At 44.9% G+C, this 17704-nt stretch overlaps 1 protein-coding gene across 4 annotated transcripts in view; it reads right to left on the reverse strand.

Moving 5' to 3' along the window:
• The window catches only part of VIT (vitrin), a 127339-nt gene that overhangs the window by 33500 nt on the left and 76135 nt on the right, over positions 1 to 17704 (reverse strand). Inside the window, exons 7-10 of one of the 4 annotated variants that reach the window (XM_001107747.5) lie at positions 15652 to 15843; positions 8674 to 8730; positions 7411 to 7476; positions 813 to 857 (exon numbers count right to left, since the gene is read on the reverse strand). In XM_001107747.5, the coding sequence (XP_001107747.4) occupies positions 813 to 857; positions 7411 to 7476; positions 8674 to 8730; positions 15652 to 15843 (360 nt within the window). The remainder of the gene's footprint in view (positions 1 to 812; positions 858 to 7410; positions 7477 to 8673; positions 8731 to 15651; positions 15844 to 17704) is intronic. The other 3 variants (XM_015112102.3, XM_028831766.2, XM_001107688.5) reach the window with 3 other exon arrangements.

The following is a 17704-nucleotide window of genomic DNA, read 5'->3' on the forward strand; positions in this document are numbered from 1 at the left end:
GCGCTTGCAGCACCGGAAGTGAGTCTCCCCATTTTTAGGATGCCCGGAAGTTCCGGGATTCCCCGGGGGTGGAGGAAGTGCGGGGGTCATTGCTCGCGCTTGGCTGCAGTGAGCTTTCTACTAGCTTGTTATTTTTTCCAGTTTGCAAAGCACATGATTTCATCCTTCCATTAAAGGTCAGCTAGCTCATCTCACTTCCTCACATCATTTTAAACATTCACTTTGGGTGTCTAACAGTATTTCTCAGCCAGGAGCCTGTCGTGGAAACGCCCCAACGCTCTGCGTTGGAGGAAGGGGAGAAGTACAAGTCCAGAGGCGGAGTCCTCTCCTTCACCTCCTTCTTCCCCTACCAGTACAGTCTTCCCTCCCACGAAGAGCTGGAAGGTCTTGTTTGTTGGAGTTTCGAATATTTAATGCAGTAGGCAGCGAACAACACCCATTCTTGTGAAGGGAAAACCTGAAAGCCATTTTGCAAAGGAGGAAGTGGAGTTGGAGGAAGTTAAAGTATGCTGCCAGATGGAGTGAGGATCCAAACCCATTTTGAGAGTGCGGAAACTAGCTCCCTTCTGGCTTTTTGTCTTCACGTTTCCTCTCTCCCTTTTGTTATCCAGTATTGCTCCTTACCCCAGGCCTCCCTAGGAAGGGAGTTTCAGTGTGCCCTTTGCAGGACCCTTAAGTCAGAGGCGGGAGCCATTAGAAATCCTAGACTAGCGGAGCTCAGCCACTCTGCCAGCTGGATTATTAGACTCTTAGTTCTGTTATCCTATGCATCTTGATCCAGGCGTGACTGAGAGGTTGGGCTGTATAATTACCTTCATCTAAAAGGACCGATCCAGGTTTCCATGAGTCCATCTCTCCTGATTTTCAAAATTGAAAAGAAACAAAACTTGTTACTTAAACCAAACCAGTAGAAACTCTCGAGTGAATTGCCGGGATGATAAGGTTTCCCAATTGTGTCCGAAAGTTAAATAAAGGAACAGAGGGCCAGAATTTTGGATGAAGCAACCTGAAATCTGTATGATTTTTTAAAATCTGAAGCTCTTAAGGTCAAAGTCATAAACATCTTTACCAGTTTCTTTTTCATTATGCACCAAGAATCTTGGAATAATGGGAATCCTCGGATTCAAAAGGAACTAAAAGTTCATCCATTCCAAACCATCTCCCAACCTGTTTTTACAACATCCCTGGCCTGCGAGTGGCTGGCTAGTGCTTGAATACCTCCAGAGAGAGGGGATTCACTACATATTCAACCAAAGTAGTAGATTCCTTCTTGCACTATTGAGACTGAATCTTTTGTCCTAAATCCTTTCCCATCTATTCATACGTCCACACTTATTAAGCACTCACTATGTGCCTAATATCGTTCTATGTACATTTGTCCCACCTGTTTGAATTCCCTTGGAACTAAACAACAAATATGGCCCTTTCAGGGAATAGGCAATCCGCTTATTTCCCAAGATTCTGCTTCTGGGTGTGTGACTCAAACAGAATAAAGGAAAGTAGCACCTAGACTTATATGCAGTAAGATGTTTAATGGTCTTCATCACAAACTGGTGCTGATGAAGTAGAAGGGGTGGAGGGGAGGGGGAGAGTCTTACCCAATAATCTCTGACCTTTTTTGGAAAATCATGGCTGAGAGGGGCTCACAGGAAGCACAAATGTGTCAGGAAGCCTTATAACACAAAAATGGCTGTTTCTCTTTCTTTCTGCCTCTCTCCCTCCTTTCCTCTCTTTTCCATGTCTCCCCTCCCTTCCTCCCTCCTTCCCTCCATCCCTCCTCCTTCTCTATCTTAGATCAGAAAGTTGAGAGCATGATCAGCTTTTTATTTCTTGAAGGCTATCAGCTTTTCTGCCAGCTGAAATTACTAACACACTGAAAAAAGGTGATATTTTTCTTTACGTGATGAAGATGCCAGGCAGTTTTGAAAGGCAATCTGTTCTTGCACATTCTGGTTTAATGGTGAGACCTGAGTTTAATCTAGTTCAGTCATTAACCAGGTGTGTGACCTTGAGCTAATCACAAACCCTTTGTGAGCCTTAGTTTCTTTGTAAGTAATATAAGCAGATTGGGCAGGATAGTCTCCACATTCAAAATATTTATGACATGCTTAAACATTCTGATCAAGAACATTCTGCTTCTTTAGCCTTATTACTTTATTGCCACCTACTGGTGAAAATATGCACTTTACCCTTTTCCTAAAAAAATGCGCTGCAGGCTTCTCTCTGTTTTTTGCCCAAGGCTTGCTTGCTTTCTTTTTCCTTTTTCCGACGCACTCTTGAATGTCAGGAACATTAGGATGCTGGGTGCTCTACTACTTTATCAGGAGATAAACAGTCCCCCAACATCAGGGATTTCTAAGCCTCTTGCTCCTGTCTTAGAAGCCTGGCCTTATAGTAACGCCACTTTCAGTTAGTTTGGGACAAGTTTGAACCAAATTACATTCATCCAAAAGCCAAAGGCTGAAAAATATTTGGACAGCTGAGACTTGGTGTTTTTTGGACTCAGTAGTAATGAGAAGTAAATTTGTGAGAACATTTGTATTCTGGCGTCAAGGAGGAACAGGGTGGTATCAAGAAAAAAGACGTCAGAAGCCCATCCTGGGTCTGCCAAAGACCAACTGGGAGCCTGGGGAGCTCACTTACCTTCTTTCCGGTTCGCCTCCAGTTTTTTCCAGTGTAGGGCTGTCATAAAGACTTTCCCGGCACTGTCACATGGAGGAGACTCGAAGGTGGTAAATGTGTATCAAATCACTTTGAAAAGTGTAAGTCACTCTTAGAAAACCAGGGAATTATTTTTGTGTTTTTGTGACAATTCTTGCTTGGTCATCTCATAGATACAGTCATGTCTAAAAGGAGTGTTGGTTCTAATACTGCATGTTCTCACAAGTGGGAGCTGAATGATGAGAACACATGGACACATGGTGGGGAATAGCACATGCTGGGGCCTGTTGGAGGGTTGGGAGGTAGGAGGAGGGAGAGCATCAGGAAGAATAACTAATGGATACTGGGTTTAATACCTAGGTGATGGGATGATCTGTATAGCAAACCACCATGGCACACATTTACTTATGTAATAAACCTGCACATTTGGCACATGTACCCCTGAACTTCGGATGCAAGTTGGAAATTTAAAGAAAAAAAAGGTGTATTGGTTCTGAATGATTTCTGGCATAAAAATGTAGAAGCCATTGGTGTTTATGGAGAGCTTGCTTAGTGTCAGGCATTGACTGAGCACTTTCTATGTGTTAAGTCACAATCATCCAGTGACTTAGTTGCAGCTATGATCTCATTTTACGGGTGAGGACACTCACACACAGGGAGCGGCAGAACAGAACTTTAAGCCCAGGCAGGCAGGCTCCAAAGCCTACCCTTAACCACCATCTGTTTATCACACACGAGGAGGAGTCATCATCGCTTCAGCATCTCAGAGTACTTGCTTAGGCTACCGAAGAGCTGGGCCTGGCCCAGCCACCTGCAACTCATGCTAATGTAGTCAAGTCTTCAAAAGGGCCCAGAACCATCCCTGCTCCTAAGACTGTGGTATAATCTTGGTGCTGGTTCCAGCTCCTTCTGTTCCCTGTACATCTAGAAGTCACCAACACAGGACCCAAGCAGGGGCTGCAAACATGGCCCCTCGGGCTCTCAAATTTTGTAAGACAGAAGCCCAAGTGGCCCTTCAGCTCCCTGGTTTCTTCCCAGTGACTCCCCTGGGGTGTAGTTTTCAGGAGGAAGTGGCTCTGAAAGGCAGCAGGCATCTGGACCAGCAGAATCTCTAGGCTTCCCTTCTCTTCACCTGGCTTCATGTCCCAAGAGCTGCACGTTCGCTGGAGAGCAGACTCTTGCTGTACTGAAATGGGGAGCACTCAGAGGGTGGGGTGTTGCAGCTGTGCCCAGGGTGTTGCCCTGCTGGTAGCACATTGCACAACGACTCTCAGAGAAGGCTGAGGACAGTCTGGGGTCCTGGGCGTAAGCCATCATGTCAACAAAGCATCGACAGTCCCAGGTTTATAAATGGGCTACCATCCAAGGCTCGGTGTGGGGTATTTTTTGGGAGGCCTGGCAGCCTTTTCTCTTGGAAACAACATTAACTCCATTGTTAGGACCAGTGAAGCTTCTTTGACTCAAACATAGCTCATGGTACGAAGCCAACCAGCATAAGGATGGTTCCGAGGAAAAGCCACCGGGTTTTAACTTGAATTATCAGGAGCCCATCACGCCCACCTCCTCCATACAGCAGGAGTAGACTGCCCCAACTCCCAGAACCCCGGTAGGAGGGGTAAGGGCTGGCAGTGGGAGACCCAGTGCTTAGGAGGCAGTGGCATTACTGATGACTCTGAAGCGGGAGAGTGTGGGACCTGTGAAGGCAAAAGCCCTAGCAGCGTAATTCTAGAATTTGAAAATATTTGATTCATGTTTGCAGTTCTAATGCACAGCATAGTATCTGACATATAGTATGCTCAATAAATATTTTTAAAAATTAAATCACAGGTCCCCTTCCTGAGAGCTTCAGCTTAAATGCGGGAGGAGGGGTACATGAATTTCTATCTGTGGCTGAAGGCACCGTGGGAGAGGGTGGCAGGCATCACTCATGGGTCGTACGCCTGCTGTCCTGTAGAAAGGAGGATGACAACATCATCAGGTCCACATGTAGCTGCTTGTGTCTGGGTTGATCTAAACACAAAGGAGGTGTTTAGTGCAGACCGCAGGATTCGGTTTATCAGTAACGGGAATGGAGACAGGTGGCATGTTTATCCATTTTTCAGATGACACAAAGATTACAAGGATGTTAACACAGTAAATGACAGAACTAATACTCAGGAAGATTGTAGCCGACTAAACGAAGGAAGGATTTAATAGAGATAGGTGATTTTTCCAATGTGGGCTTCAAAAACTCGATTGTACCTAGGCAGGATTGAGGTGATCTGTTTCTACGTAGGTATATGATAAAAAGTCCTGATCACGAGGTCAGGAGATCGAGACCATCCTGGCTAACACGGTGAAACCCCATCTCTACCAAATATAAAAAAAAATTAGCCGGGCATGGTGGTGGGTGCCTGTAGTCCCAGCTACCTGGGAGGCTGAGGCAGGAGAATGGCGTGAACCTGGGAGGTGGAGCTTGCAGTGAGCCGAGATTGTGCCACTGCCCTCCAGCCTGGGCTTTAGGTATTGCAAGCTCAGTAGGAGATGAGCCAATGGTGAGACGAAGGCTTACTCCAAATGGAACTTGGGATGTTTTAGTGGAAGCAGAGTATTTAGGACTACAGAGGCAATTGCCTGGCACACTACCCAGGCCACATTGTGTTTGGGGTGCCCTGGTGTATGAATTATTAATAGTCTATAGCATAGTTAGAGGGTGTACTGCCAAGTCACGGAAGGACCTATTGAAGGGATTAAAGAAACATCCTGGAAAAGATGAGATATAAAAAAAGACATGAAGTCTGGCTTCATGTATTTGAAAGGCCCTCTAATTTGAGACACTTTCAAAGGTTCTCAGCCTTTTTATGCTCTAAAAAATTGTCAAAGACCCCAAAGACCTTTAGTTTGTATGAGTTATATCTATTAATTTTTATCATTTAGAAATTACAACTATGCATTTTCTCATTTGAAATGGAATACTAACTGGCAATTTATTCAACTATTAATTTGCTTTATTTTCACTTATTTTATTTTATTATTTCATTTTTTTTTTTGGGGGGCGGAGTCTCCCTCTAGCCTAGGCTGGAGTGCAGTGGTGCCATCTCAGCTTACTGCATCCTCTGCCTCCCAGGTTTAAGTAATTCTCCTGCCTCAGCCTCCCGACTAACTGGGATTACAGGCGCACCCCACTGGCTAATTTTTGTATTTTTAGTAGAGGTGGGGTCTCACCATGTGTACCAAACTAGTCTCGAACTCTTGACCTCAAATAATCCACCCGCCTTGGCCTCCCAAAGTGCTGGGATTACAGGCGTGAACCACCGCACCTTGCCTAACTATTAATTTACTTCAAAGTGACAATAGAATTATTATATTTTAACGTAAGTGTTAATTTTTACTGAAAAACAACTGTTTTCTAAAACCAAGGGTTCGGTGAGAAGAGTGGCAAATGTCTCCAATGTCTATCATAATAGAAGACAGCTGGAGTCTCTTATCAGCTCCTGCAGTCAGTTGTGATATGTTGTTTTTGTTGAAATATGTGGAGAAAATCTGTCCTCACAATGACATTAGTCAGAGAAGGGAAGATGTCACAGAATCTCTGAAAGCAGGGTCTTTGAACCACACTTCGAGAACCACTGCCTTAGACAAATTAGTAACGAGGAACTGAAGTTCTGGATAGTTACGTCTAACAGTTTCACCCACCAAATGAAGGGGCTGGGAATTCCCTACTACGTGAAGTATAGGGTAAAGGCCTCTGTCTGGCACACCATAAGTGATTCATTTTTAGGTGAGAAGTTAGACCAGATGTACTTTATACAATTCTTTCCAATTCCATAATCTGACAATTTTATAGCTGAGGAACTGGGCAGCTTGCCTTGTATACATGACTGCATCTGAGATGAGAGCTGGTGGAAGGATATCTAACTAAGAACTCCAAATGTTCCTACATGCCTTTACTCAGGGTGTGCAAATGGCTTCCTCCCGCTGCAAGAGCCATAATGGGGCTTCCTAACGAGCCTAGGTCTGAGCACCTAGAGGGTGTTGGGGGAGTCCTTTAAGTCAGGAACACTCCGAGAGTTCATGGGAGGCTCTGAGGCACTCAGAGCCAAGTTGCAGGGATGATGGTGAAGAGAGAAGCAGCAGAAATTGGGTAGGATTTGAAGGTCAAAAGGAAGCTGGGAACATCCGTGTGGGTTGAGACAGAGTGGCATTATTGGGAGCATAAAGGAGAATGGAGGAGAAACAGAGAATCCCAGAGCTATAGAACTGGAGGATGGTAAACTCAGAAAAAGGGAATGAGGCCAAACGCATTCAGCAGAATACAGCCCTGAAACAAACCCAACATTGTCAGGTAGTAAAAAATCAAAGATGCAAATCAGGTAATGTGCCTCCTTGCCAACCGTCCCCCATGCCATATCCCAACCACGTGCTGTGTTTGGGTATTTGTGCTTCATCCTGGAGGCCAGTCTGAGGATAGGCCTGGTAGGTGCAGAGTGGTGCAGAGACTGCTTAGTAGGGGGATCTCTTGAGGGGACACAAAGTAATGACTGCCCTTGGGTGTCTTTGTTGACAAAGATCTTCTCTCTGATGCACTGAGAACCGATCAATCAAAGAGACATTTTCTCGAGGTTAAATATTAGCATGCCCCCAAAGTCTGGTGACCTGAAGTTGAGCTGCAGAGGCCAAGAGCAAGTGTGTGGGGGAAGTCCTCGTGTTTGCAAAGTGCCACAGAGCAAATTCGCAGGGAGCAGGGATGGTAAGCAGTGGGCAACTTACCCAGGCTAACATCCGCTCTAACAGGTTTCTCGAAGGCAGCTCCTGAAGGATCTTGCCTTTGGATACCTGAGGGGATTACACAGGGTCAGCTGACGTACACACAGCCAGCAGGCTGCTTTCTTTCCTTATTTTGCCCCCTGGTGAAAATTACCTTAGTTCAGAGTTTCCTTGGAAGTCAGCCGAGCTCTCTGTGCCTGGCTGTACTTTTGGGGGTTGCAGAGGAGGCAAAAATCTTGGCCAAGGGGACAGGAGGAAACAGTGCCCCATGACTTCGCCTCCTGAAGAGTCCCACGAGTCTGTAGAGGCCTGAGATGGCCTTGGAGTCCTTGCCCTGGCCAGTGTTCTGATTCTCAAGCCTTTTTGTCCAGGAAAACTGCATGTGCATTGGCAAAGGTGCAATTGTGAAGCTCATAGAAGCTGCTCACCCTGACCAGAGGAGCCCATGGGGCCCTTGTTCCTGTCCAGTAGCAAGTAAAACAGAACCTACAGTTTCTAAGAACATGTGGAGAGTGGACGAGTATCCCCCAGCAGGGGGAAGACCTGAACACCCCCCCACATTGTAGGTCCTTCTGGTCCTAGTGCCCTGTGGCTTCAGAGGGAATGGTATACTTCCACCAAGTGTATCAGCTCATAGACCGGGCCGTGAGTAGAGTTTGTGGAAACCATCAAACCCTGCTAGATTTTCCTTTCTAATCTCTGCAGGCCTTTACAGTGCTGCAGAGAAGAGAATTTGCTGGATTCCTAGTTCTGCAGCCAAACCATTAAGAGGCATAGAGAAATGAAGACAGCCAGGGGCATTTCAGAATTCATAGGTGAACTCTGGGGTGGAGGCGGGTGGGAGAGAATATATTTCTATCCCCAGTGGCATAGAATTACTCAGGCAAAAAAGAGAAAAAAAAGGCTCTTGCCTGGGAGATGATACAAATTTCCCTCAGTGTTTTACCGTAGTTCCTCAAAAATAAGTCCCAGAGAGTGTCCCTTTTCAGGTCTGTAAGAGCCTAGTTGCTGAATCCTGAGACATTCCTTTCACAACCTCTACAGAATCACCTCAAGGGAACGGAGAGCGGGTCAGGCCTTTGCTTACTTAACCACTTCCTTACATGTTTTCTTATAATTTGGACCCTTGAGCTGTATCTTCTGTTGACCTAAGTGGTTTAATAGTCCTTGTCCAAATCTAAATTAAATGGCAAATATGTGAAGAGGAACCCCATGTAAACAAGCTTAACTTTCATCAGTGGCTGGAAAGGGAGTTTAGGGTCTTACCTGGATCGGCTCCAGGCCTGTTTTGGCTGCTTGTGTAGGTGGTAGTGGACCAGAGATCTGTAAGAACATTTGACTGGTCAGAGCATGAATTTTATTTTATTTTAATTAATGAACTTATTTTTGAGTCAGAGTCTCGCTGTATGCCCAGAGCTGGAGTGCCGCGGCACGATCTTAGCTCACTGCAACCTCCGGGTCAAGTGATTCTCCCACCTCAGCCTCCTGAGTAGCTGGGATTACAGGCTCAACCAGTACCACCAGGCTCAACTAATGTTTTGTATTTTTAGTAGAGATGGAGTTTTACCATGCTGGCCAGGCTGGTCTCGAACTCCTGACCGTGAGTGATCTGCCTGCCTCAGCCTCCCAAGGCATGAGCCACCACGCCCGGCCAATAAATTTTAACCTAACTGTTCTCATTCTTTCCATGATCCAACCTAGCAAAACATTACCAAGGTCGGAAGCAAGGTGAAGCTCTATATTTTGGCAGTCTGAACCTGCCTTGGAAGAGGAATTCAAATAGAAAAAAAGAAAAAGAAAAAGAAAAAGATAAAGGAGTATTTAACTTAAAACACAAACTAAAAACTACAGGCAATAATAACCTTTGTATTTCACAACTATCAAAGTATCTTTTAGTCAAATGCCATATTTCTTTACACTTCATTATTCTTACAATAATTGTCAACTGTGCCACTCATGGGGAGGTTGAAGTAATCCTTCAATGGAAATGTCACTTAATATTCAGCAATTTGCTTAAGCTGCGTTAACAATGGTATTGATGCAAATAGCGTTAGCTTTCCGTCATTTTTAGAGGTACACAATGGGTTATCCTTAATTACTCTGTGAGTGAAGGAAACACACTTCCACATTCATTACTTATTGAGCAATTTCTCTAAAGCAAGGTTTTAAAAGGGAGAAGGGAGATAAAGCATTCTGTTAAGAGAAATGCAAAGCCTTTGGAGGGGGAAGAGAGGCACGTAAAACCCAGCTGAGGGAAGGAACCAAATGTCAAGGAGGGGAAGAGCAAGAGGGCATGGAAAAAACTATCAATTTGTCTTAGAACCTGATCTATCCAAAACCAGCTTTTGACTCTTTTTGTCTTTGTTCCAATTATGTGACACAAACTCAAAGTAGGTTTTTGTTTGTTTGTTTGCTTGTTTTTTATTTTCAGTCAGGCTCTCACTCTGTCCCGCAGGCTGGGGTGCAGTGGTGTGATCATAGCTCACTGCAGCCTTGATCTCCTGGGCTCAAGTGATCCTCCTGCCTCAGCCTCCTGAGTAGCTGAGACTACAAGTGCACATCGCCATGCTTCACTATGTTTTTGTTTTGTTTTGTTTTTTGTTTTTGAGACAGAGTTTTGCTCTTGTTGCCCAGGCTGGAGTGCAATGGCACGATCTCAGCTCCCCACAACCTCTGCCTTCCAGGTTCAAGTGATTCTCCTGCCTCAGCCTCCTGAGTAACTGGGATCATAAGCATGTGCCACAATGCCCAGCTAATTTTGTATTTTTAGTACAGATGGGTTTTCTCCATGTCAGTCAGGCTGGTCTTGAACTTCTGACCTCAGGTGATCTGCCTGCCTTCGCCTCCCAAAGTGTTGGGATTACAGGTGTGAGCCACCAAAGTTGTTGTTTTTTTTTTTTTTTTTTTTTAATTTTTGTAGAGACAGGGGTCTTGGTGTGTTGCCCAGGCTGGCATTGAGCTCCTGGCCTCAAGTGATCCTCCTGCCTCGGCCTCCCAAAGTGTTGGAATTAGGGAGGCATGAACCACCATGTCCAGCCTCAAAGCAGCCTTATTTTCTGTTTAATTATACAGATAACATAGGCTTCCTGTAAGAATAAGATGATATACTATGCATAACAAGCAATCACCTTTTATCCTCTAGCCAGCAGTTACTGGTATACACTTCTGGTTACTTGTATCCCTTTTTCTGCGGGATGTACATGCTCTTGTGTACAACACACAGTTGCAAAAGTGAGACTGGTTCCCATGCTGTTTTGTAGGCTACTTCTTTGACTGAACGATCTGCCCCAGGCCAATTCTCTCGTGGCACTAAGTGCACATATTTCTCAACATTTTACTACCTGTATAGTAACTTCTTTAACCGTTCTTCTAGTGATAAACAATTAAATCATCTCCTTTAAAAAATGATGAACAGCATCTGTGTTCATGCTTCTTCTCACCCCTGGCTGATAATGATGTTAGGGTATATTCCTAGAAGTGTGAATTCTGAGTCATTTCTCCACACTGTCACCCAAACTGGGTATTACCAATTTCCAATGAGAGTTGGTGAGAAATGATATTTTGTTGTTTAATTTGTACTTACTTGATTCCTGGTGAAGCCGAACTTTTTTTTTTTTTTTTTTTTTTTTTTTTTTTTTTTTTTTTTTTTTTTTTTTGGCAGTCTCACTCTATCACCCAGGCTGGAGTGCAGTGGCACGATCTCAGCTCACTGCAACCTCTGCTGCCCAGGTTCAAGGGTTTCTCCTGCCTCAGCCTCCTGAGTAGCCGGGGTTATAGGCGCATGCCACCGCCTCTGGCTAATTTTTGTATTTTTAGTAGAGATGAGGTTTCACCATCTGGGCCAGACTGGTCTTGAACTCCTGACCTCGTGATCCACCCGCCTCGGCCTCCCAAAGTGCTGGGATTACAGGCGTGAGTCACCAGGCCCGGCAAAGCTGAACATCTTTTTTTTTTTTTTTTTTTTCTTTTTTTTGAGATGGAGTCTCGCTCTGTCGCCCAGGCTGGAGTGCAGTGGCGCGATCTCGGCTCACTGCAAGCTCCGCCTCCTGGGTTTACGCCATTCTCCTGCCTCAGCCTCCTGAGTAGCTGGGACTACAGGCGCCCGCCACCGCGCCCGGCTAATTTTTTGTATTTTTAGTAGAGACGGGGTTTCACCGTGGTCTCGATCTCCTGACCTTGTGATCCGCCTGCCTCGGCCTCCCAAAGTGCTGGGATTACAGGCGTGAGCCACCGCGCCCGGCCTTGAAGCTGAACATCTTTATAACAATTTTTTTTATTGGCCATTTGTAGTTGTTCCACTGTGGCTTGCCTGGTTATGACCTTTCCCCATCTTTCTTTTGGAATATTTGTCTTTTTCTTACTATTTGTAAGACTGGATTTTAAGAAAAGCCTTCTCCAGATACCTTAAGGAAGATAAGCGTTCACTGGTGAGATAAGTGTTGGTAAGGGAAACTATGTGGAAGGAATGGGCAGTGATAGATGCTGGCCTCTCTTCCTGCCTCAAATATCACTTTCTCCCCCTTAGCTGCCCTTGGTCAGAAGGTGGAGCCCAGGGTAGAAAAGTGAAGGATCACAGTAATTGCTATTCCTTGCCACTAGGCGGCGCTCTTCTCCCCTCCCTGATCTACCCTTGGTTGTGGACAAGTTCAGTGCTAGCTCAGCTGAGGCAACCATGGCATGTCTTGAAATGAACTTGATTAAGGAAACAATGGAAGGCACAGCCACTCCACCTCCTTAGCCTGTGGTAGATTCAGCCAGACCTATAGCTGAACCTGGAGGGATTTTCCGTCTTTTCCAGCACTTTCCTAAGCATATCTAGAGATCTGGCTCTCCCAGCTTCCCCCTCTGTCCCCGGGGATGCCATTGTCCTTGGCCTTGCCCATGAAGAACAGCCTCCTTCCTGCACCTGTAAGAAGTCTCTATTGCTCTGGCTTTTGGCTTCCTTACCCCCAGCCTTGACTCACTCCCTTCTGTCTTGTTGGTTTGCACATTCATGGGTCAGTTAAGGGGCCATGACGTGGGCTTGGTGAACAGCCCCACCTTCCATCTGCATCAGCTCCACCTTCCATCTGCATCAGCTCCTCTGCATGGGCTGGGAGAGCCCCTGTCTCTTCCTGCTGTACTTTCCACTCTCCCTTGAGCCCTCTCCAAGTTCCCATGTCCTGTCTCAGAGGCAGATCTTGATCCCATTGTGGAATACAAATGAGTCACAGACCCCAAACGCAGGTAGCTCCTGTTTTGGCTACATACTCTTCAGGTGTCCTAAGCTGAAGCGACTTGCTGCAGGGATCTCGATGGGATGTGTTCACTGATGTAGCCCAGATTTAGAACAGTACCTAACACATAGTGGGCATTCAATAAAACATTTGTTGAATGAATAAGTGAATTAGGTTTTGCTTGAACACCCTGTCCACAACCAGTTCTAGAACCTTGCGCCTACAGTCACATATATAAGAGGAAAAATCTTTAATAAGTGCAATAACAACAACTCACTTGTCTATCACAGTATAAGGAGATTTGCTTTCTAATTTTCAGCCCATTTGAAGGAAAAACGTGAGTTATCTAAATATTGTTTAATATAGTTGGGCTGAAATATCACAGCAAATATCTATAGCCATACATTAAGATAGGCATTCATGAAAGTCAATTGGTTACTTAGTGCTGGAGAGGAGTGGTTAGGGGAAATGAAGAGTAACTGTTTATGGGCACGGGATTTCTTTTGGGGTATGAAAATGTTCTAGAATTGATGGTGGTGATGGTCACACAACCCTATGATTATATGACAAACCATTGAATTGTACTTTAAATGAGTGAATTGTATTGTTTCTGGAAAGTATCTCATGAATACTTTTTTTAAAAAAGACATAAGCAATTAAATATTAATTTTCACTTCTTTTTAGGCCTTCAGAAACTCCTTTGAGTAGACAATACAACTTTTAAAAAGCTCTCCCCCTTCCCCAGTTTGGCTCCTATCCTAGCAATTGTGGTACATGCTGCATGGCCTGCTTGCTCCGAGTGTTTGTCTAGCAGTCTGTGGGTCAGCATGGAAGTGGGCGCTGGACAAGGATGAAGAAGGAACACTGAGGGACCGGGAGGCTGTTGTCCAAAGCTCCTGTTCCCAAGCCAGGAATAATGAAGCTTTGCCAGGTTAGGAGCCACTACTTCAAGTTTCTTAGGTTTTCCACAAGCAGAGCCCAACTTGCAACAGATTTCCAAGCTCCCAGCGTCGCCAAATAAATACGCCACATGTTTAGTTATATGTGTTATGTAAGAATTTAAAGTCCTCTAAGGAGAAAACAGGAGCAAACAATTTACTCAGATACTCAAAAATCTTTGAAAGAATCAAGGCATCTGAAGTCAAGAGCCTGAAATTTTAGAAAGGAGAACTTCTGGCTACAGCACCCGTTAACCCTTCCATCCAGCGTCCTTCCTGTTTCTCTTTTGCTATCAAGTATTGTGCACCCGTGTTAATATTATCCTGAGTTAAACAGGAACAGAATGGTAGAGGAGTGTTTGATATATTTCAGAAGTTCAAAAATTCTTTTTGTGGTATTCTTATTTTGGGACTTTATATCATAGCTTCTTCAATGAGTTGTCCATAAAATGGCATAATAATAACTCCTATTTCAAAAAGTTATTGAGAAGATTAAATAAGATAATGCATGCAGTATGTCTGGTACATGCAATATATGTACTACATGGATTCTGTTATTTATTATTAATTCAAGAAGAAGTTGGCTGTGCTGAGCACCTTCTAATTTTGCCACAGCAATCATGCCAAGATGTGCTCTGCCTGGGCCTGGGGTGTTCATTTTTGGCAGGGATGCTCCCCTGCAAGGAAAAGGAGAGCCAGGCTGTTGGAGTTTGAATTCCAGCTCTGCCACTTCCCAGCTGTATAGGCTGAAACCAGTTTCCTCACTGCCTTACTCCTTGGTTTCCTCATCAGTACAATGGCTTATTCAAATTGGAAGTCATAAATCTACTTCACAGAGTTGTTATGGAGGATTCAATAGGCTAATATTTGTAAGGTGTTCAGAAAACGGTCTAGCACATTCAAAGTGCTGATTTGCATTTTCATTGATTTATTTATTGAAACGGAGTCTTTCTCTGTCACCCAGGGCGGAGTGCAGTGGTGCGATCTCAGCGCACTGCAACCTCCGCCTCCCAGGTTCAAGCGACTCTCCAGCCTCAGCCTCCCGAGTAGCTGGGACTATAGGTATGTGCCACCACACCTGGCTAATATTTGCATTTTTAGTAGAGATGGGGTTTCCCCATGTTAGCCAGGCTGGTCTTGAACTCCAGGCCTCAAGTGATCTGCCTGCCTCAGCCTCCCAAAGTGCTGGGATTACAGGCGTAAGCCACTGCGCCCAGCCTGATTTGCATTTTTAAAATAAAAAGATGGATAGGTAAGTAGCTGGCCTCTGCTTTGGGAGCAGGAAGGGGGGAAGGGTCATTCTCTGTGGCAGTAGTGACTGGAAGCTGGAGGTGAGCCTGAAAAGAACGAGTCCTAAGCACTTCCTCCTGGAAGGAAAAAGTGGCACCAGGTGGGAAATATTCAGAAAACATTGCTAGGACAATAGTGGAGCTCCAGCTGCAGAGGTTTTCACCCCCTTGCTAGAAAAGTTCTAGAAGTGAGATAGATGCTTATTAACCTACGATGGTGTAGATATAAGTCTGTGCAGAAACGAGATCAGATGATCAGATGGGCTCTTTAGGCCTATTTAATGTAGTATGAGATGAAGTCCATAAACTGGACCTTGATAAAACTTTCAGCATGATTTGAGCAATGGGTAAAAGTAGTAAGACAAAAAGCCATTAGAAAAGGAATGAAAATGTTAGCTATCTGACTTTTCCTAAAGGGATTCCTTTGGTTTTGTTTGCTTTTAATATTTGAAGACTTCCAAGTCTATACCATTTGTCACTTCAAAACCAATAACAACAACAACAAAAAAACCCCAACAATGTTTACATAGAAATCTACCATCCCTTCAACTGAGCTTTTGGAGAAATGAGGATTTTGCAATGGGAAAGTATTCTATCTTCAGAAGCACAGTGACAGCAGTCCTATTTTTGAATCTATATCCTCCCTTGAATCTAGGAGGAGGATACAATCACATACCCCTGGCCCAGTTCTCCAGTGCTCCCCATTCACCCAGCCCAACAGATGCTCAGACAGAGCTGTTACTCTAAAAGCCCAGTTTCCCATTTCCCTTGCACAAAGTAACACGTGGTCTACCTACTGACCCATCTCCTGGCTCCTGTGGCCCACAGGCTCTGGTCTGCGGATGCTGGTGGTAGAAGCAGCAGAAGGGGATGGCCTTGGCAAGATGGTGGGGGTGGCCACAGCTACAGTGACAGCCAGCAGCTGCATCAGAGTGACTGGCTGTGCAGTTGTTGCTGGAATGGGTGGCCTCTGATAGGCTTTTGTGGTCTCACCTGCAAGAAAATGGAATTATACCAGGCCTACAAAATAACCTGTAGGCTCTTATAGACCTAGAAATAAAATAAATGTTGATTGAACACTAGCTATGAGCACAGAGCTGTGCTAGCCACGGTGAAGTGTGAAACCCAGGTAACAGCCACATTCTTGCCTGAAAGAATGTATGCCCTCAGAGCAATCACTCGATCAACCAAATATTCAATAGCAATAAAATAAATGACAGGTCAAAACTATAGCAACATAGAACATAGACGAGGCAGAACATGATTAATTGCTGAATTAATTTGCTTGGCGCCACTAGCAATGGTTTATGTACATATTTTTTTGTTTTTGTTTTTTGCTGTTTTGGTTAGCATTGGCCTTGGAATAGAAGACAGAAGGTACATTTGGGGCTTTCACTATGACTTAGAGAATACATTCTAGATGTTCTAATGTAGGTTGGTTCATGACTAGTCAACTCCTCTGGGCCCCAGTTTTTCTTTGTCTGTGAAATAGGATAACAGAATTAACTGGATGGTAAGGACCATCCAGATTCTACATTTTTTTTTTTTCTTTTTTGAGACAGAATCTTGCTCTGTCACCCAGGCTGGAGTGCAGTGGCACAATCATAGCTCACTGCAGCCTCGAACTTCTGGGGTACAGTGATCCTCCATCTAACCTCCCAAGTAGCTGGCACTACAGATGCAAGCCACCATACCCGGCTAATTTTTAATGTTTTTGTTTTTGTTTTTTTTTGTAGAGAAAGTATCTTCCTGTGTTGCCTAGACTGGTCTTGAACCCCTGGCCTCAAACAATTCTTCTGTCTCAGCCTCCCAAAGCTCTGGGATTACAGGTGCAAGCCACTGTGCTCGGCCTAGATTCTACTTTTAAATGGTGCTCTTCATCCATGTGTGATGATTTAGATTGCTTCTCTCCTTTTAAACACCTCTGTAGTTGGCTCCCTATAAAGCAAGTCTCAATTTGTTAGTGCTCTGAGAATATCTCTGAAGGTTTAGAGTAAGGGGACAAGTGGCTACCCACTGGGCACTGGAGTTTGTCTTGAGAACTGTGGGTTCTCAGGGAGACACACGATGGCCCCCAAAGTAAACAGCTCCTCAGTCCTGGGAAGGAACAACTCACTGTTGCTTGTGCCTGCAGGGCCCCATTGGGGCATGCCAGCTTCTGTCCCTGTGCACCTGTATCAGCTGCTAGGGCTGCTGTAACAAACTACCACAAACTGGGTGGCTTAAAATGACAGAAATTTATTCTCCCACAGTTCTGGAGGCCCAAGTCAGACATCAGCATCACTGGGTCAAACTCAAGGTGTCAGCAACACTGAGCTTTCTCAGGAGGCTGTAGGGTAGACTCTGTGTCTTGCCTCTTGTGGTTTCTGCTGACTGCTGGCATTCCTTGGCTTGTGGTCACGCCACTTTAGTTTTCAAGGCCAGCATCCTCAGTTGTTTCTCTGCTCCGTCTTCACATGACATCTGATATGGTTTGGTTCTGTGTCCCTACCCAAATTTCATCTCAAACTGTAATCCCCGTAATCCCCACCTGTCAAGGGAGGGACGAGGTGGGAGGTGATTGGATCGTGGGGGCAGTGTCCCTCATGCCATTTTCGTGATAGTGAGTTCTCACAAGCTCTGATGGTTTTATAAGGCAGTTTCTCTCTCTCTCTCTCTCTCTCGCCTGCTGCCATGTGAGACGTATCTGCTTCCCCTTCTGCCATGATTGTATGTTTCCTGAGGCTTCCTCAGCCATGTGGAACTCTGAGCCAACTGAACCTGCTTTGTTTGTAAATTACCCAGTCTTGGATAGTGTCTTCATAGCAGTGTGAGAACGAACTAATACAACCTCCTCCTCTATGGATGTGAAATA

The sequence above is a fragment of the Macaca mulatta genome, chromosome 13 (genome assembly GCF_049350105.2).
Source record: "Macaca mulatta isolate MMU2019108-1 chromosome 13, T2T-MMU8v2.0, whole genome shotgun sequence".
NCBI classification, from domain to species: domain Eukaryota; kingdom Metazoa; phylum Chordata; class Mammalia; order Primates; family Cercopithecidae; genus Macaca; species Macaca mulatta.